At 42.7% G+C, this 20,942-nt stretch overlaps 1 protein-coding gene across 2 annotated transcripts in view; it reads right to left on the bottom strand.

Annotated features, from left to right (window-relative positions):
* SPATA13 (spermatogenesis associated 13) overlaps positions 1 to 20,942 on the bottom strand; it is a 119,352-nt gene that overhangs the window by 48,768 nt on the left and 49,642 nt on the right. Inside the window, exons 1-3 of one of the 2 annotated variants that reach the window (XM_069202240.1) lie at positions 9,457 to 9,804; positions 4,304 to 4,437; positions 2,295 to 2,471 (exon numbers count right to left, since the gene is read on the bottom strand). In XM_069202240.1, the coding sequence (XP_069058341.1) occupies positions 2,295 to 2,471; positions 4,304 to 4,437; positions 9,457 to 9,511 (366 nt within the window). In that variant the 5' untranslated portion in view covers positions 9,512 to 9,804. Of the gene's footprint in view, positions 1 to 2,294; positions 2,472 to 4,303; positions 4,438 to 9,456; positions 9,805 to 20,942 lie in introns of those variants that run through there. The other variant, XM_069202239.1, reaches the window with a different exon arrangement.

Here is a 20,942-nt window from a genome sequence, read left to right as displayed (position 1 = left end):
CGGGTGACTGTTGGAAATTAAAGATGCTGGATTCTGGCAGTAAATAAAATAATGCAAAAACAACAAGGTGATGGGTGGAATACTCAGATTAATATCAGTCACTGGCAATCACTTGGGCTGCATCTAAATAAATCTTTTTTCACCTACCATACGACCTCAGTTTGGACCCAGCCATATGCAGATCAGTCTTGACCCTGTTCCTCATGGGAACAGTTCAGCAAGAACTGCAAGGGCAGGTCCTCCCTGAACTGGAACACAAGTAACTGAGGACCAGTTTTGCCCCTGTAAGGGCTCTTCAGTCTGTTATAGCTTGGTTCCAGTGGCACAGTGAATAACGGCTGATTTGGATGAGGCCCAAGTAATTACCACTGGCTGAGATTAATTGAAGCATACCATCCATAACCTTTTTGTAAATCTCAGTGAATAAAAGCAAGCATTTGAAGCTGCGCGTCATCAGGAAGTATGAACACAACAGTTGTAGCAAGTTGTTTGAAAACAGCAAGTGAGTATCAGATTATATGCCAAATTTTTTAATCTTTCTTGTGACCCATTTCTTGCCTCACAAAAAGTAAGCTAGGCCTGAGGCTCAGTGGACCAATGAACTGGATTTGACCTCACGGTCATTGTTGACCTGGTTGATGAAGTGTGTGACACTGGGTAATTATAATGATCTGATTCAATTAGTGTCAACAGGGTCAGAAGATGGCTGGGGGTGTACGGGCGCTCTAAAGACCTTCTGTTATATTATAAGGAGCTCTAGTTAAGCTCTATGTGAGCAGAGTATTGGGACTTAATGGGAACTTGTTATAGGAGTGGAGACGATGTCTATTAGGCAGTTGAAGCCAATTTAATGTCATTTGACATCTGAACCTTCACAGAGGCATTAAGCGTGCTGTCCTCCCATGCATTCATGAATGCATTTGTGGTTTTTGGTGGAGAGGGTTGGTGGCTGCTAGAGCTGCACAAATCACCATAACCAACCAACAGACTTCTCTAATATATCTGTGGAAGGTACGGATAAAATGAACGTGCAACACCATAGAAACATGACGAGGTTAGCACCAGCCTGATTATTTTAAACTGCTCATTTTAAGAGCGTGGAGTGAATGAAAGGAGGAGTGAGCAAAAAGAGAGGAGATGTGACCTAATGGCCAGAGCTGCCGACTTTGGAAATAGGGAATGTTTGAGTCCTGGCCTTGACTCAACTTATTGTGATTCTGGGCAAATCACTTATCCCCCCTTGCCTATAAATGTGTGACGTAATCTAGCTCTCAAGTAAAATGTTTCAGTCCCTCTGGGTCAAATTTGCCTTGCATAAAACTGCAAAAAAAGCATATGTATATAGCTTCTTTGTGCCACTGTAAAGTAGCTGCTTGATGCTCACAATTTACATCAGAGTGTTTAAGGAAGAGGAGTTACAGTTATTAGCTCAAGGACCTTATATTCCTTTCATGCCTAATGATGTGTCAAAATAATGACTTTGTGAAGTATAATTCCACACTCCAGGGCTGATCCTAGAATTAAGGTATTTTCCCTTTAGCAGAGCACTTCACAGTTTCAGGGTAAGACATTCTGGTGACTTGAATCTGAGTGCAAGCAGTCATCAGTGAGAAAAAGTGCACTGACATGAGCTGCCTGTCATCTTTTGTACTTCTACTGCGGAAGACTTTCAGATAAAACTGCAGAGCTTTTGAAGCATTTAGATGATAACAGTCAATGCTAACCTGAGCAAAAACGCAATACTATAGTGCTCTGCAAGTGCTAGTTACTGCCTTCATATGTGGAATCTCCTTGTGATCCATATCTCCATTCCTGCAAGGAGCAGAAAAGCCACCTCTTCAAGCAAGACCTCACCACACGTTGATTACACAGATGCTAGACCATTCCTTAAGAGTTTCACCCTCATCCTTGTCACTCTATGCTTTCTCTCATCCTCAACTCTGCCACTGCCTTTGCTAAACTGACCCATGTATGCATCGCATCAGCACCCTTCCACTGATCACTGAGGTCTCCCCACTGCCTCATCTTTCCACTTTCTTCTGCGCTACCTGCTGTAACCCTCAACTGAGAAGAGCCTCTCTACTTTGCAGTCATGCTTGTCCCATGTAGGTTAAATACATAAAAATATAAACACCAGGTAAAGCGAAGATGAATTAGCCTTGAAAACTGCCTTGATGCAGTTAAATCTGTGATTGATGCCCCACTTGCACCAATGTCCTGCAATTATACTGCAGATAATTCTATTGCGCACAGATCTATTTTGAAGAGGTTCGCACAAACCTCAGTTTACATACCCTGACAAAGCTGGCAGGAAACCAGGCTTCATGGTCATCAATCCGCCCCCACCACCAGTCGTCATGCTGTTTGTCAAGAACCTGAATTACATCGCCAGCTTTAAAGGCCAGCTCTTGATCATCCATAGTCACATGGTCCCATAATGCCTCTGCGTAGATCACACCATCACCAGTAAACTGGAAAAAGCAAAAGCAGAGAGTTAACATAAATAACACCATCTGATACAAAGCAGCATGTTCTTCAAATTGCAGCCAGATCTGACTTCAAATACTTTGAGAATTAGTGGTGCTTGCACTGCAACTCAATACAAACCCTAATATATTTAGTATGGGTACTGACATTTGGGTATCACCTTTAAACAGGAGATGAATGAACAAAACTATAGACACCAGATAAATCTTGCACCCATTCTTATGGAACAGACTTGATAACAACACATCATTCCAAAAACAAACAATTGCAAAGATAATAGGACTCGGATTTAGCAGATCTACTGGTTTTGCCAATGATATTTACTGACACTGTTCATCATCGACAAATAGAAGGGAAAAATCCTGTTTGCTGATTCCATGCAGCATCGACTAAATAAATAAAAAAAATTAAAAATGAAATGACGCGTGATTGCCGATATGTAATCATGTGTGGGTGCATCTACATCATAATGCTAATTGAGCTTAACATAATGACATATACTCAGGCAGGCGTCACCACACAGGCACACACATTCATGATTGACACTTCCATCAATTTGATTTTTTTACATAGCGCTCCAAGATGGAGGGATAAGTACGAAAACACATCAAATGTAGGTAAAAGCATATACTTAAAAAAACAGGAATAGCACCCCAGCAAACTGCAGCAGTCAGGTCGTGCAAAAAGAAAACACCAAAAACATTTTAATGAAAGCGCCAGAAGGGGCAAGGGAGCAACAGAGACGTGGATGAGAGCAGAGACAGAGGAGGAAAGGGGTCTGGAGAGGCAGGCAAGCCATGGAGGAGCTTAAGGCAGGGAAGAAAACATTTTTAAAAAGAAGGAAAAATGTCAGGAGGGGTGGGAAAAGTGACAGCAACGCGGAGCATGCGGTTCAGGGAGAGTGGGTTTTTGAGGGGGAAGCAGCACACCTGGGAGAGTGCAAGAAAAAAGCATTGCTGAAAGAGAAATATATAAGTAGTTCCTTTAAGGTAAGCAGTGAAATGCTACAAGTCATTCAATCAAAAACTGCAAATAAGCTGTGCTACTGGGGAGGAAGAAGAGGAATGGGGCATCCAATAAGAAGGAAGAAAATAAGAGTAGTAAGAAAGCCAACCAATGGTAAGTAAGAGGCTGGCTCAAAGCCCGCTGCAAGTATTGGTACTGCCCAAAATAGGTATTCCTTGAACAACAGACAGTTAAAAGCCTATTTGTAGGCAAAACCTAACCAGAGCGGCTATCTACGGCCAAAAGAGCATGTTGATCTAAACCAGTGATACTCAAAGTACGGCCCGGGGGCCGCATGCGGCCCTCTTGACCTTTATATGAGGCCCCCTGATCAACAGCAGCACCCGGCAGCTGTTTACTCACTTCGGCATAAAAAATAAAAATGAACAGGCAAGTAATTCTTTAAAGGTTGATTGAGGTCTTGTCCACACACTGACAACATTGCCAATAGTGAACTAAGAGGCAGGTCTGTTGTTATTTGCACTCATAGGGTGGCCTGGGTTCCTATTACACATGAACAACACCCACCTTACCGCCTTCCCCGCTCTCCCCCCCCTCCAAGACTGCCACTTTGCTGGCATCAATGCGGCCCTCGTCGCATCACAGACGAACCTTTGCGGCCCCTGAAACAATGTTTGTGAGTATCAATGATCTAAACAATATCATGCCATTATGGTACATCAATTTCTAGAATACATAGCGTTACTAGTAATTTGCTTGAACAATGGATTCCAAAAATGTTGAACTAAAAAAAAAAGAAAAAAAATAGTATTTTTATTAACACATGTTGCACATCACTGAACTCGATTACCTTGTCAATAGTCAAATGTTCTACAGGGTGTAGAAATCGAGGGTTTGCCTGGCAGACCTCCTCAAAGCTGTAATCCTCTTCACTGCCGTTATCATCCACCAAGGCAGACGACTCAGCCACACCATCTGAAGAAACTTTTTTTTAAAGAACAAGACATAAGTAAAATATTAAGATTTCGGTATATAAAATCACACAACCCTCAACACCACTTACCCAACATCAAAGAAATATTTGAAAGTAAAGTTAATATTTTGGGGCGATTAGAACTGCATATAGTGCAATATTATAAAGAAAAATCAGATCTTCCCAATAGACAATATCAGTGGCCTTCAAACATAAATCAATAAGATTTCGATGTTGAATTAATCCAATCCCATTTCTTTGGTGCGCCATTTCTCCCATTAAAATACACCCCTTCTGGTAGAGATTATAAATCAATAAGGACACTCAAAGAGACAATCTGCGGATTAATAAAGTTAAAAAAAAAAACTTTTAAGGCCATCCTAAAAGACAGATAGAAACTCACTGAGTTTGTACCAAGAGAGAGAGTTGGGGACATAAGGACACACCAAACCTGGTGAATAATAGATAAATGTGATTTACAATGAAGGCACCTACCCTGGATTAGTGCTGAAGGTGTGATGCCAGGAGGGATTTCTCAATACCATAATATATATATATATAATCTTTAGAAACACAGCCAATTGGATTTCAAAGTAGACTCCCATGCACTCGGACTTAGAGGACAAAGGCCTGTATCCAACTAACTCTACAAGATAGAATCCTGCCACCTTGTGGTATCCTTTCCTACTTCCAGAATCTCCATCTGGAGAAAGTGGAGACACCCAACCTTGACTATGACCCGACTACTCAAGTATAACCACCTTCAGGACACAGACACACTCAATCAAAATAGCAACCTTACTCGACTTTTTGGCCCATCTGCAAAACTGCACATCCCACGGCCAACTGGCACACTAGTTTATCGAGAACTATATTTCTAGACTCTTCTAATGATGATAAATGGGCTGCACACCTAGATCATCAACTGCTCCATTTCAAATTTTCATATCTAGCTGCAAGCCCATTCAGCCTGGGGCTTGCTAATTTTTTCTTAAACTCTTTCAGTCTACTCATCATTGGGGCAGTCTTCAGTCCTGCTTAGCTTTTGACCAACTTTCCACCATATCTTAATGCTTTATTGAGCCACCAACATATTGGCATTCACCTACATCAGAAATGACCCATTTCTGTCTCATTTATAAACAAGCTCCGCCTACATCCAAACATCATACATGTTTTGGACAATTGTTAGCAAAACTTAATTAGACGTCAGCTGGCCACTTTGCAGTGGATGGGTATTACATAAAGCACCCTTTCTCCGCTTAAGACAGGCCACAAAAAAGGAAGAGCTGCACTGAGCATCTGCTTGACCGTGTCATTTCCGCTCAACAGGAATGCTGGGTGTTAATGATGCTACCGTGATGAAGGGAGGTGCAGCGAGGGGCTCCCCCCATTCTCCACCTGTCCGCATTCAGGGATACTTTTGTGTGGCATGCAGGCATAGGGTACTATTTGAATGTGGCACACAACAATGCAAATGCCAAGCTATGTTCTCCCACCAGAGGACAGCTTCAATGAGTCCTCCAAACCCTTATGTGACGGATGTAGAAGAGACCACAGCCACTCCTTCCAATGCAGGGACAGCTTGTTTACAATGTTAAATTGACTGATGTGAATTTTGCAAAATTTAGAGTGAAAAACCCACTAACCAATCGTAATATATTGAATGTTCCTATCTGTGACCAGTCCAAAATACACAAGTTGTCTAGTTATGGTTACATGATGCACACATTGGCACCTGCTTAATGAATAAAACAGATGAACTAGAGCGCATTACTACTTTAAGCTTCTTTTAACATAAAAGAATATCCACATTTCCACTCAATGAAGCACCATGCCTTTCTCTATTTTTGTAAAGCAACATAATAATACCAGGAAAACTCTATTGGTAAGCATTCTCAAACAAAGTCGAATACACTTTTACAGATGTGACTGTAGCATCATACTACGTACACTATAATCCAGGTGTCAATGAAATCTATCTACAACCCAAAACCAAAGTAAAATATTTGTCACTTGAGCCTTGCAAGAAGATTTAAGTGGTGTGGAGGACGAACCAAGTGTTCACAGTGCACCATCCTTTGAACCATCTTCCTGCTGGAAGATTTTGACTGACCAGCATTCTTTTTTCCCCCACTTCCAGCAGGGCCCAAAACAAAGGACTGATTTTAAGGGGCATCAGCCCTTCTTTTGTTCAAGTATCATCCTGACTGAGAGCAACATTAAGCCTGTTACCTAGATGCCAATACAAAGGAAGGAAACTAAGGCTTATTACTTCACAAGTACTTTAGAGAAACTATGACATGGATATGGGTTTTTTACTTTGTTCAACTCCGCTATTTAATAGTTTGCATGCACTAGAAGAATGCACGATTTATCTGTGTGTATGAGTAATTACACAAATAATGATTTAAGTGGCACTTACTCAGTTTTTAATTTAATTATTTTACAGTACTACTCATACAGGTATAGGGTGCCGGAGCACTTTACATCTCACACAGAGGCACAATAAATCATACAAGTGTGCAAATTAATGTACTAAGACAATGAGCATTATAAGGGTAAGAAACCACACATTGTCTATACTTGTAGACATATGTTAAGAGTGAATGGTTAGGAGAAACACAAAGTCAGTACATAAAACATATCGGAGTAATTAGGGTTGTCTGTACTCACAATATGTTATTACTTCAGAGAGAAATCCTTCTTTGCAATCTTAGAATAACACTTTGAGAAAATAACACAATAAGGATCTAAAACCATGACTTACAGTTTAAATGCAGTTCCTTGATCCCAGTAACGAAAGGATCTCAGTGTCAACAGAACTAGCTTACTTATTTCCATACATAACATACAAATCTGTGATCTGAATGTTACATGATGTGCTTTGCAGCAGGTACATTAACCCTCTATGCTACTTTAGGAGTCAAAACTGTGACTGCACAAAACACAGAACTTTCCCAGACCTGCGTTAATCACCATAGTTATCTTACCACTATTATAATCTTCTCAAAAATTGATGGGCACAAAAAGATCTCTGCAGCAGTTGTCTTAACTCTGCAGGATAATTTATAATGCTGCCTCTTTGTGGCCAATTAAAAGTAAGTAAGAACACATTTACTGTCACATATGTCCTTGCTGGCAATTTCTTTACAGCAGACTTTTTTTAAATATGTTGACTGTCAGACTCTGCTTTTCAATCTCCGCCCTTCATGACTCCACCCCCTTTCCTCTGTCACACATTGGCCCCCAATGTATGGGTTCTCTGAGTAAATCTGTTCCAATGCCTGCAGTGTTCTCTGTCTCCCAGAGGCGGCCTTCAGGAAATACAGATAAGAGCTGAAGACCTTTCCATTTATACAGATGTTCGGACTAAAGGCTGCCTTGTTCCCCGCTTGTTTGTTTCAAAAGTTAGTGTCTCTCTTACAGCGCTCAGAAGCAATCTTGGGGATGTCTGAGTGCTGTGCAAAACAAATAAAATGTAAATAGGATGTAAAAGCATGCTAAATCAATACCCCCACATAATGAACGTGAAACATTCTGCTGCAGCGAGTTATTACTGAGTAGAAGATACACTTAGTGCATGCAGTCCACAGAGAGTGGCCTTGAAGTCACAATTAGTTCAACAAAGGGACAGGGTCAGACTACAATACGTGCAGCTTTTATATTAAGGAAAAAATAATGGTATTTGCACGAACTTAGAGAGATGGAGCTAGCAAAGAAACAACACAGGCATTTGGTGAAGACGTCTATAGTGTTTTCTCGGAAACTTAAACGGAAATGGGTTTTTGAATAACTATCCTTAGAACATGTAACCACTGAAACCATCTCTCAACCTGTCATCACCACATTTCTACTCAGAGACAAGTGGGACCAGTAATCCTATGAACACCGATTCTAGTGGTACAAAGTGTCGCCAGCCAGCCGTTGATCCAAAGACCTTGTGGCTCACACATCTGTGTCGTGTCTAGCCCAGCTCCATGGGTGTCGGACCCAAAACAGGCTTGCAGGTTTTGAACGTACACTTACAATGGATAAAAACAAGAATTATTACATTGCCAGTGGCCATCCTGAAATTCTAAGCTGAAACTGGATGCCCTGGACCTACGATGGACGCCCATGACCCGTGTATGGAAAGACACGTGGGAGCAAAAAACCACATGCCCGTGTTCACATTTCTGAAACTCATGATTAAAAGTGTTGCCTTGTATGGCACTTTCAAAATAAAGAAGTTACACCCCTGTGTCTTAAGGAGAGGTTAGGTTTATGTAGGGGGCTGGGCGGTGCCGTGCGGTTTAGCTCATTACCAGCGACTTGAAAAGTCCTCCAAAAATAGAACAGCAGGCACAGCTGTACAAAACAAGCAGTGTGCACGTCCCCCAAGTCAAAGTGTCTGGGTCGACCAGAAGTAGCAAACAGTGATCACACTGTGCTTCTTGAAGACAAATTTCCTCACCGCTGAACACTTCCACGGGGTGAGGGCGCAGTTTGGGTGTTTGTGTGCTTGGAAACAATTTTGTGAAAGTGTTCAGTTCACTTCAGCATTAGAGCGCGAGATGTAAATTTAAAAGGACTACATCTCCCCGAAGTCATTAGAGGTTGTTAAACGAAACCCCAGGACTGAAGCTCTACATCCCTGGCGCCATGTAAGGGTCTGATGACCTTTCCTGTTAATGCTTTCAGACTAGAGTTGAGCTGAAAGGCAATGGCCACATCGCTTGATAAAGCGTCCAGCAGGCAAACCAGTTTTCACCCGAGGGTCTCCCAGGTACTTCAAAAATGCACAACACATGTCCGGCTCAGAGGACGCGGATTCATATTTTCAGTACTGCGGTAACCCAGACGGCACCATCCTCGGTAGGCATCCGGTTCGCCCCCACCGGCTGCAACCAACACTGACAGCGAGGGCAGCACGTCTGAAAACCGACCGACCCTGCTAACAAAAACATGTGGGTTCGCTACAGAACATCTACCTGGATCAGAACCACCACCGCACGACCCACTCTGCTTTTTCCACTTTTCTCACGTACCCGTTTGCAGGCTCTCCAAGCTCCAAAACCGCGCCATCTCCCCCCGGGCCACCATGGTGCCGTCGCAGATGCCCACGAAGCAGGCTCGGGCAGCAGCAGCTCAGCTGGCAGCGTCCCCGCGCGGCACGAAGAGAGGCTTTGTGACTAGCCCAGCCGCGCGCACAGCTCGCGCACAGCTCGCGCAGGGCTCTGCCGCGCGCCGCCTCTGCGCTTCGCAGGCTGCTCGGGAAGTGACAGCTCGACGCTCGGCACAGCCTGAGAGCTTTGGTGACATCTGTGACGACAGCGTGGGGCGCCCCGAGGGAGGAAGCGCGAGCACAATCCGCGTCTATGTGCACTCACCATTTCACCATCAGTGAAAAGGCAGCCAGGGCGTGGGCTATTCCCCTGCCAGAAGGACCATCTGCACGCTGCTCTCCGAAGAGAACATTCGAACAACTTTATTAGAGACTGAAAAAAACGTCTGGAAGCTCATGCTTTAGGTTTCTGGTCAAATGACTGAAAGTCTTCTTATAACAAAAGCTCATAAAAAACAATTTTAATTTGATGAGGTTTATATGCAAATTTAAGAAGCATTGGTAAAACCAACACGTCTGGCGCTGGCTGGCAATCTTTCGATTGTCAATGCCTGCTTTGTCATTTTTTTGTAAAATGTCATTATTACTCAAGCTACCAGGCTTTTGTCAATCTTAAAATCCAAAACAAATTGGCTAAAATCGCAAATTTTATTTTCATCTTATAAAACACACCTTGCCAAAGTAACCTCCGCACCAGAAGGGACCTGCTTTGCATGTGGGTGTGCCCCTTGAGACATGGCAGAATGAAGTTCGAGTGAAGATAGCCACAGGTTGTAGACTGGCCCACTGCCCCATAGTGGGCCATCTTGCGCATGTTGTAATGGGCGGAATACAAATGTGAATGACACAAAAGCAGAACAAGGAATGAAGGGAGTTAGATGAAAGCCCTATGTTATGCATGTCATTTAAATAAACTCAAAAGGCCTTGGCTAATTCCAGACATAAAAATTTGTTTCAGTGGTAAAACTTTTCAGAGGCCAGTAACTCAGGTTTTAGTAGTGCAGGTTTTGTGGCATTAGATGATCTGTAGCGCTTCATAAAACTTCTCTACAGTAGGTATAAATATATGTTTTAACTGCAGAGCGCTTAAGGCCACTTACATGCAATGCCCATAAAAAGGAAAAATATGGCTACAATTTGGCACCTGGAATTGGTGGAAGTGGATAGTGTTTATGTGACCCCTAACAACTATCCTCCAGTGCAAAGTCCCCTATGTGCAGAAAAGTTCCTTGCTCACAAAGTGTGTGTGACCAATCTCTGCAAAGTCACTTGGTTTCAGTTTGATGAAATCAGAAAGGGCGTCAGTGGCGTTGCTCACAAATCCCCTCGCGTTCACGACACAACGTGCGAACGGTTCTGCAGGAATACTCCTAAAATACAGCTGCACCTTCTCAGGCACAGCATGAGATTGGTCGTTGCACATCATTTACGGCTGCACGTTCTGCACCGTGAGTATCATTTAATCTGGATTCTGAATCATCAAAGAGGACTGTGCTACATGAGTAAAATAAGCAGTAATGAGGTAATCAAACTTTATCATTCTATCTCCTAGACTTAGGCCAACATTCCTGGCCCAATATAGCTTGGCTTCTAGTACCCGCCTGTTACAGAAAAGTCCACACCAGAAGTGTCATAGACTTGCTGCACTTCTTGGAGATCTGGAAACGTTCCTACTCATTTTGCAGACGCGACAACACGAACCACGATGTGCTGCTTAAAATCCTGCTTGAACAGATGGAAGTCGTAGGAGGAACAGACTCATATCTTTCCTAGAAGGCGGCACCCAAAGGCAATGAGCAGGAAACGCATCTCAAAAAACCAACAATGACCTTTTTAATTTTGTCTGCAGGGTTTCTACAAATTCCTTCCTTTTTAACGAAGATAAGAAATCTTTGGGAATACAGTTGCCATGGCAGGAGGCAGGAGGAAAGCAACTTAACTGCAGAGTAATCAGAGGCAAAACAATCTCAGCTCACGGCTTGCATACGAGGCATTAGAAAATGCGTGACTATTCACTTCCTGGGCAAAACCTAATTAAAGAAGAAAAGAAAACTTCCAACATCAGCTTCTTTCCATAAAACAAGAAAAGAGAATTCAGCTAGCCCTAGCGCCTTACCTTGCCAGCTACATGAAAAACTCAACACTTCGTTCTTCTGTTGTTACTATTGACAATGACACCTCCCTCCACATGGTAGTCTGTTAAACATACAGCTTTACAATACTCTACTAACACCTGACCTATGACGATTTAATGGCTGATTTAACTATTATATGAACAGTGATAACCCAAGCCAAGACTCACAAATAGTGTAGATGGCTGCAGTTATAGGTAAATATATTAGTACCTACAGTTAGGGGGCACAACCAGTGTTTAGAGTGTGTTAGATCACCAACTAGCAAGTGTTTAGACTGCATTAGGTAATTCTAATTACTTGGCAAAATGACAGCCATTGCTGTAAACAATGGGCACACCAGCTGTTCAATATCACAGACGCAAACTCAAACCTGAGACATGCACCAATATTGTCTGAACTGTGAAAACACAAAGAATAGATACAAAACACAGCCGACAAAGCCCAGAAACCAATGGATTCCTCTTCATATTTAACAAGAACATCACCCTTTTGGGAACTGGAATGTAGAGCCGACAGTTGTAAGGACTATACATTGTATACAGCTTTAAATGTACAGTTTCAGGGCATTTTATATTTTTTGTGAGTGACTATCCCACTCAAAAGGACCTTCAAAAGGCCTTTTTTAAAAAAAATATATAGGGTGAGTCTGAGGTAGGAGAAAATGCCTTTTAAGAAGTGGTGATCTGCTCCTTATTACACCCCTGCTGGTAGTGCATGAAAATGCAGCTGCACCACTCGGTTAAAGCCCCTGTGCACATGTTTTGAGGAAAGGTCAGTGCAGCGTCAGTTATGTGCTCGGGACCCTAGCCTCTACTTCTTACACATAATGCACAGCCTATCTCAGAAACAGAGGTTTTGTTGAGGTGTAGCTTACGAGTAGTCATGCATGATGCTGTGAGCCTCCTTCCTGCATCTCATGAACTGCACTGGCATGCGCAGTCCCCGCGACCTGCCTTGGCTCCATGAGCTCTTTTTAACCACTTCCCCCTCACCTTCTTATTATATAGCTAAGTAATCTAAGTAACCTGGAGACACTAAGCCAATGTAACTTCTACAAAAGTAGCTAGTAGACAATGAGCCAGCAACTAATTCCGTCATGGGAAGATGCAGAGAAAATGGGCACGAGTGCTTTTAAAGCAGCTGTGGTGGTGACAGCCCTGTTATTGTTATAGAACACTACTTTCACTACCTGTAAAAGTACAGTAAAAGCACCTGCTTGGAAATGAGCAAACAAAGCTGAGCTTCATTGAGGTGACCTGGAAGTCTGGTATTGTATCTTTGCAGTCTTTGAATGAGCAACTACAAAAATGAAGCACCAATGGATGACATATTGCTACAACCAGAGCTGTAGAAAGACACATGGCCTCATTACGAGGCTGGCGGTTAGCCTTGTGGGGGCGGTTTGGACCGCCTGTAGTGCGGCTGCCCATCGCCACATTACAACCCTAGCCAGACCGCCAGGGAACCGCTGCACCACCAGGAACAAGGTTCCCGATGGTGGGGGCGGCGGCGGTTGGAGTCATGCTCAGCCACGGAGGTGATGAGTTCAGCGCCGCTTCAGCACTGCCATGCTGATCACGAGTCCAGTTTCTACCAGCCTTTCCATGGTGGAGACTCCACCATGAAAAGGCTGGCAGAAAGTCAGTGCAGGGGCCCTCCGTCCAGCACCCTCAGAATGCACACTGTCTGCTATGGCAGACAGTGTCTTCAGAGGGTGCTGGGAGCACCCTCTATGCAACGAGATTGTCGCCACTCAGTTTCCACTGGGCTGACTGGCAGAAACCTCTGATTTCAGATGTTCGCCTGGTCAGCCCAGTAGAAACCTAATAATCGGCGTGGGAGGGGCAGACTGCCAGCTCTGCGGCGGTCTCCTCTCCATGGGGCTGGCGGGCTGATGGTTGGCCCGCCAACCTCGTAATGTAGTCCATAATTTCTTAAGGTAGAGTCTGCAGTAAATTAATACAATAAGGGGTATCATTTTGTTGTAGAAGTTATGGTTAGTACTCCAGAATGCTAAAATTAGGACACAATTTCTGTTAATCCTCAAAAATGTTCCTTGCCCATCTGAGAAAAAAAAGAGTCTATCATGCTGATTGAAATATGCATTTTTAAGTACAGCAGCAACCCGTCATTGTTCCACTGTGGGTTCACCACAGAGATGTAATAAAAGGCTAGAGTGTCAACATTCTATATTCAAATAAAAAAATGAGGTAGTCCTAGGCGACATGTTGGTGGAAAAATAGCTGTTAGATTTTAAACGTTTGTAAGGCGCAACATGAATTAAATAGACATTGAGGGGCTAGTGCAGATATGATAACAGCTGCTTAAAAATGTACAAGGTTTTAGTCATTTATGGCATAATATATTTTCAAAGTGATAAAAATAGTTAGAGATAGCCCAATCTAAGTCCCCAATTCACATTACACATCTGTTTCCAAAGACTATCTTTGATTTCTGTCGCTTGAAAACCCATTATTGGTAAACCTGAAACTTTTAGGTAGATAGAGAAAACTTTTTAATCTTTCATTTAAATGTGTGGGTATAGAATTGTTAAAGGCACAGAAAGCAATGTGCAGATATATCGCATATTTAAAATAAACAGATGGACAGTGAAGCTATCCAGCTGCCGTTTGGAAATTTCATTTTTCTTTTTACTTCTCTCATTGGATTTTGTCCATGGTTTCATCTCTCTCTACTGGCTTCAAAATCAATTTTAGCGTGCGGTAAGTATAAGGAAACAATAAACCACGTTTACAAATATATAATCATTGTCTTTAAACATGGCTTCCTGTTGACTTTTAAAACGACGACAGTCAAAGATATTTTTAAAAACAAGTTGCACTGTAAATAAGACAAAACAATCAGGTAGCTATTTTAATCACAGTAAAAAATGCAAAGGACTACACAATTTTCACAGGCTGGCAGCTTTTTAAATGTATAACCGAAGTCATGGAAAGGGATTTTTTGATAACTTGTGAACAATTCATGTGTGCATTATGCTTCTTTGCAGGAAAGAGAATGCTTTTAAAGCTGTCTTCTCCAGCAGCTTGGCTCCCAGTTCAGGCACATTCTATGAGCTAGGGAAACGCTCTTATTCTTTATCCACAGGCAACTATTGTGGAAAGAAGGCATCGTGATACACAGGTTGATACTGCAATGAGAATTGTCTCAGGTACTAGCTATTTGTTTCTTGTGTAGCAAATAACTAGCTAGAAGCCCATCAAAATGCAGCATTTTGGTAATGTACAGCACCCTGATTTACAATGGACAATATTGGATCCAAACAGCGGTGTAACACTGGGCCCTGGATGCCCCTCGACAAAGGGGTTCCTGGTGGAGGAAGGCCCTCAGCTACCTTTAATTTTGCCTTGAAAGTCCGCATGGGTGTGAGGGGTGATTCCAAATTAAAATGCAGGGGATGCTTAGGTTTTGTTACACGCCTGCATCCTAAATTATAATGTGCTCCCTTATAACAGCTATGCATTGGTCCTAATGACCAGGAGCTTGACTACAACTAATTCACTGTCGCAGTATGTCTGCCAGAGCCAGGGGCATGGAGTTTGAATGATTTAGCAGCCTGCCCTTCTGCTCAACACAAAACTGAAAAAAGTTTGCCTTGAATTTCATCTATGGCTGGCTCTTGATTCAAATATCTGTGAATATTCAAAAACGGGCAGGCACAAAACTCTGGAAGTATCAACATGTCTTAATTTTCATAACTGCTGCATGTCACTTCGTGCAAAGAAAAACAATGAATACAAAAACAGGCATGTAGTCTTGCAGTGACATATTCAAAATATGCACCTGCAGGTCAAGTGGGAAAGCTGGGGTTTCAGTTCAAACGTCTGTATACCAATTTTCTGACCACTTAATGATACCTTCTCAATTTATCGTGGACTGATTCGTAAGTGTCGTACAACATGCAGGAAAGCATTTTCAAAGCTATCATTATGGTACTTCACAAAGTACACAGTGATTAGTTTTCGTAAAATATGAAACGCTTTGTAGTGGTTCAAGCCTTGTGCTTTGAGCTTGGATGTTCTCCAATGGCTCACCACGTGATCTTGACAAATCCCACTAGCTCTGTGAGCGTCTAAGTGGTAAATTAGAAGAGAAGGTGCCAATATGAACTATGACAACAACAAAAAATCACGGACTTTTCACTACATCTGACTCACGGATCAATATCGTCAAGGGCCTACAACCAGGGATAGTTTAGTGCAAAATCTTGCTCCATTATTTTGCTGTAGTTCATGGTGCGCCAACTAACAATCTTGAAACCAAGGCATTTCTAGTAAAAGTTACGAGTAAGTAAAGTTATTTCTTCCATGACAAAACCTTCTTGAACTTCCGATGGTGACTGTGGGTGATATCTCTGCAACAGTAAAGGTTAGCAGGATAAGACTACGTGCAAAGAAATTAGGGGCCTGATTAGATATTGGCGGCTTTTCAACTGTAAACCCGCTCGTCGCCGCAATGGTCTGCCTGCCGTATTTAGATGTTGGCGGTCCCACAGAAGAAAGACTGCATTTGAACTGCTGCCTCCTCCAAGAAACCTCGACTGCGTCGATGGTGGGGAATGGAAAAGGGGATACTGGCGTGCCTACAGGCAGCCTTCCTGCCGTGCATATTTAGATGTGCCTTATCACACCAAGGTGGTCCGACTTCCAGTCCATAGTTGGCAGATTGAGGGGAAAGGGGATAAAAACACACCTTTTTCCCCACTCCTCCACCCCTGTCTTTGACTGGACAACACCTACCCTCACTGCTGCCACCGACCCATGGAGAAAAAATGAATGCCCCTTCCTCCCCCCATCGACAGACTACAAGGTTGGGACATTGCATTTCCAGGCTATGCTGGGTGGACACTTCACTGGAGGTGGGGACCACTAGATACATATACATGTCACAGTAGCCTTTTTAATCACTGTGAAATGCATAGGTCAGGGCATGAGTGGGATAGACACGGGTGGGGACGCACTGGTAGACACACATATCACACACATACACAACTGTCATTATGGTGCTAGTATTCTTTGGCAAGTTAATGCTGGCACCACAATGACGGTCCATTCACACCTATTAGCTGTGTTATGTGTGCACATTGGCAGGGACCCGTACCGGTCATGCTGTGCTGCGAGTTGTGTGTGAGAGTCAGTACATGTATGTGTGTATGCGATGCAATTGGCTGATTGAGGTGTGGGGGTGTGAGAGGGTGTTTTTATAGCTGAGTGTTAAGTTGTGTTGTTTGTTGTGCCTGTGTGGTGTTTGGTTGTGGTGTCAATGGTGTGTGTGTGTGTATGTTGTGTCATGGATGTGTGTCAATGTGTATTTTTGGCATTTACGGGTTGTGTTGTTTAGACTAACAATGACTAATTGTGTCTTTGAGTTGTGCAGTGTTTAGTGCTGGGGTGCACCCATGGCTAAGGGACAGTGTGTGTGTATGTGTCCCTTTGATAGCTGCTGCCTTTGTATGAAGTCCATTGAGTGCGGCCGCTGTCTCCCCCCGTCAGCAAACCCCGCCAGTACACTGCCTGCAAGACTGTAACATCTAAATACGGCGGGTAGAACACTGCCGACTTGACTGTCTCCTCGGGCCTACCGCTAGCGCGGCTTGGTGGTAACACCGCCCAGATCTAAATCAGTCCCTTAGAAAGGCAAGTCTGAAACATGCGACCAGCTATAAAGTAGGAGTGGTAGCTTGATTTTTCCTAAAAATATTAACTACAAGAACACAAGAATACAATTCTCACATGAACAAGGCAAGCAAATGCTCCACTTTCCCTCGGCGGATGTGATCTGCAGTGTCTAGCAGATTCAGTAAACACTTTTTGCTGCTTCAGGCCAATAGTCAGAGTGGCTCAATGGTTACAATTGCAACAGACACGTTTGGCTACATTTGACTACATCAAAGGCCACTGCCTGAGAGGAAATTCATAAAAGCAGGAGGATACCTCTTCCTGTAAAGGAGAAACAGCAAGAATCTCTAGTATAAAAAATAACATATTGGGCTTGCAGGGAGGGGTTAGGCCAGAAGGGTAACACAGGTTTGCTGATTTGTTCTTGTGCTGTCAGAGCAGCCACTTTCCAAGTACTTGTCTCTAACCCCCACCTCCCTGCACACGCAGGTTGCCAGTCTGGCTAGACCAGGTGTCTATAATCAGTCATTCCCCAGCTATCCATACATAGCTTTCAGACCCCTTCAGAGTAGTCCACAGCCTGGAGTTCATTTTCAAATAAACACAGGGTCACATTTTTCCTTTTAAAGTTAAGGAAAGGCTGTGTTTAATTTACATTATTATCATCAGGCTGCAGATAGCAGGACCTGATAAGCAGTGCTGGAGTCAGATTTATGATCCAGGGCACAGAGGTGAACAACTGAGCACCCAGGTATTTAACTGTTAAATAAAAGTCCTTCGCAACTCAATATTGGAGGTGAGAACAAAATTATTTTTCTCAATGCTTTTACATCTGAGAAACTTAAAATGAAAAATTACCTTATGATTAAATGTACTTATCATTTCAATTTTCTCATTTTTTCAAGTGTTGCATTTACAAACGGAAAGCCTTTTGCTCCCAGTGTCCAGTAGAAGCACTGTGCCATATTTCTTACTGAAAATACATTCATTTTTCATATGGGAGAAATTTAAAGTGCAGAAAAATGTTCCACATTATGAACATTTTGGCATTTTAAATGTGTCCTATTTAAACAAAATGGTTGTATGTTTGTATCACACATGTAACATGACACATATGGTGGAAAGTATGTCCTATGCCACAAGTACATATGACACAGGCTCTCAGTCACCCACACAAATATATCCCATTCATATGCACACGTTCATACATCCCCACAGACTACGCTCTCACTGACACACGGCTGCCAGGTCATAGTGCCATATGTCAAATTATCTTATTTGAACCATAGTATCTGGCCCTATGGACTTAAAGTCAATGAAGCTGGGCGAGGGGTTGCTTGGTAATAAGGCACAAGTTGTTTAGCCATCGGTAGCTCACAATGATTTTCACTGATCAGGAGTAGCTCTCACTCCAGAATAGGTTGGAGACCCCTGGGCTAGACCAACTGGTGCTCATCTATATCTTGAAACCTTTGGAAACATGAGAGGCGTTTGGGGTGAAAACCCCTGCTCAACTCTGTGGCCTCCTTTGGCCTAGCATGAGTAGGTGGAATCCGAATCTTTTAAATATTGTGCAGTTTTTCCTCAGGTTGCCCACCTGGATTGCTCCTCAAGGTTTTTCCTTGCTCACACTCCTCGAGGTGTTTTCTTGCTTACGAAGTGTAATTGACCAGCAGTAGGCAGCATGCCTGTGTTTATAATTGTATACGGCTACTGGTCAACTCCCACTCTTGCCCACTGGGAATCATTTCACTCATGTGCCACGATCTATGACTGATGCACACTGACATATATATTAATGGGGCCTCTCTGATTGCTTCTCTTTTTTGTTGTACACAAAGCAGCCTGCTGCCCCTCTGGCTACGTTAGTATTGTGTAGCTGCGTATATATTGGGAGTACCCCTGTACACTGGCTTTCAACTGGACTACTTATAATACAGAACATTCAGGTATATGCCTGCCTCGTTCGCCCGGCCCACTAGCATAACAGAATCAGTGAAACACTAGGTGGGACCTGCAAAGTAAAATACGAAAGCCAGGTAATTATAACTATAGCATGTCTGGCTTTCAAACCTCACTCTCAAGCAGTGGCAGTGACTGAGCCACTAGATAAGAGCACCTATCTTGTCTCTCCTGCACAACACCTAATTGATTCCCAATTAGAATTATAACAAAAGCAACACTCCTGAAGATCTAATGTGCTATCCATCCAAAAATGTGATATGGTTATCCACAGCGGAGTTAAAAAAAAAGCTAAATAAATCCTAAAATACAATTCAATAAAAATCGCTATGCATCCCTGATGTAAAAGAGGTCCAGACAATGCATCTACAATCAACTTGCACCAAATCAATACTGACCCTTGAATGCTTTGCACCACCAGCCTTGATGTGCACTCATTATCACTACGAACACTGCACTTTAGAATACATGTGCATCTATTACAAAGGGGTAAAAATAAATATAAAAAATGCCAAAAGTAATTGTAATTCGTGAGTAGGGCTCTTTAAGGGCAGCGGCATCTATACCTAAAAATGTGTACTTCTGTTCACGTTATATTGCTGCTACAGTATCATAAGTAGTTAAGGTTGTGTTGAAGACTGATGCCCAGGGTGAGAGTAGTGCACACATAGAGAAAGTTACTAAATCTGCACACATCATTGTACCATACCACCGTCTTCAAGGCCTGGGTTACGATTTTGACTACTATGCTTTTTGATGGAGAGTGATGGTCTTCTGCAGACCATAGTCCACTCCAGCATCACCTGAGGCAGGGTCGCCAGTGAATACCCATTAGTAGTGCACGTGTCCAGCCCCTAAACATTCATTAAGGTAGCAATCAAACCACTTAAAAGTAAGGACTTTCATATTTTCAGCCCATGTGCAAAAATAGGAGCAAATGGTTGTACATTCCATAACTCCTGTACATTTTTTGGAAACACTATAAATAGTAAAGTATATAAAACATGAAGCACAGAAAAACATGAGTTTGCCAACATTCCCCTCCTTTCTTTAGACTATAGGTCTTACTGTTCAGATTAAACCACCTTTTCAGCTCAATGGGATACGGTGCTCTTCCTTATGAGAATGTCAAGAAGCAAGAATTACAGGAAGGGGAATTGTTCTGAGCATTTTTACTTTATAAAAATAATTACAGTAATACTATGCAAGGTCTGTTCACTTAAACAACTAAACCACTTCACTGGGGAGAATGAACAGGGAACCAAGGCTCTGTGGCATGTTAACCATTTATCAATATTTTTAAACGAACGTAGGCATAAATGTATAATTACATTCAAGTGAACAGGACAATAATTACTTCTCCCACGTGATTCCCAGACCCCACACTGGCATTATTCTGAACATAATTAGTATTTTTGCTATTTCACTTCAACACGTCCTTTCGGGTTACTAAGGAATATGATGAGCGAGGTAATGTGAACACATCACACAGTGGAAAACGGGAGGCTGGAAGGCTATCGAGTTAAACACTTAAAAAGAGCTTTTCTGTGATGCGTTTGAATGCAGCCGCAATGCAGTATAGCTGCCTATCCATGCCTATGCCGTGCTGTTCCAGGCAGGGTACAGAATATTTAAAGCGATAAACACCAGAGGACATTTTGTTCTTTAAACGG

Source organism: Pleurodeles waltl, chromosome 8 (genome assembly GCF_031143425.1).
Source record: "Pleurodeles waltl isolate 20211129_DDA chromosome 8, aPleWal1.hap1.20221129, whole genome shotgun sequence".
NCBI lineage: Eukaryota > Metazoa > Chordata > Amphibia > Caudata > Salamandridae > Pleurodeles > Pleurodeles waltl.
Note: the sequence above shows the minus strand (reverse complement) of the source record. Positions and strands in the feature narration are given on the sequence as shown.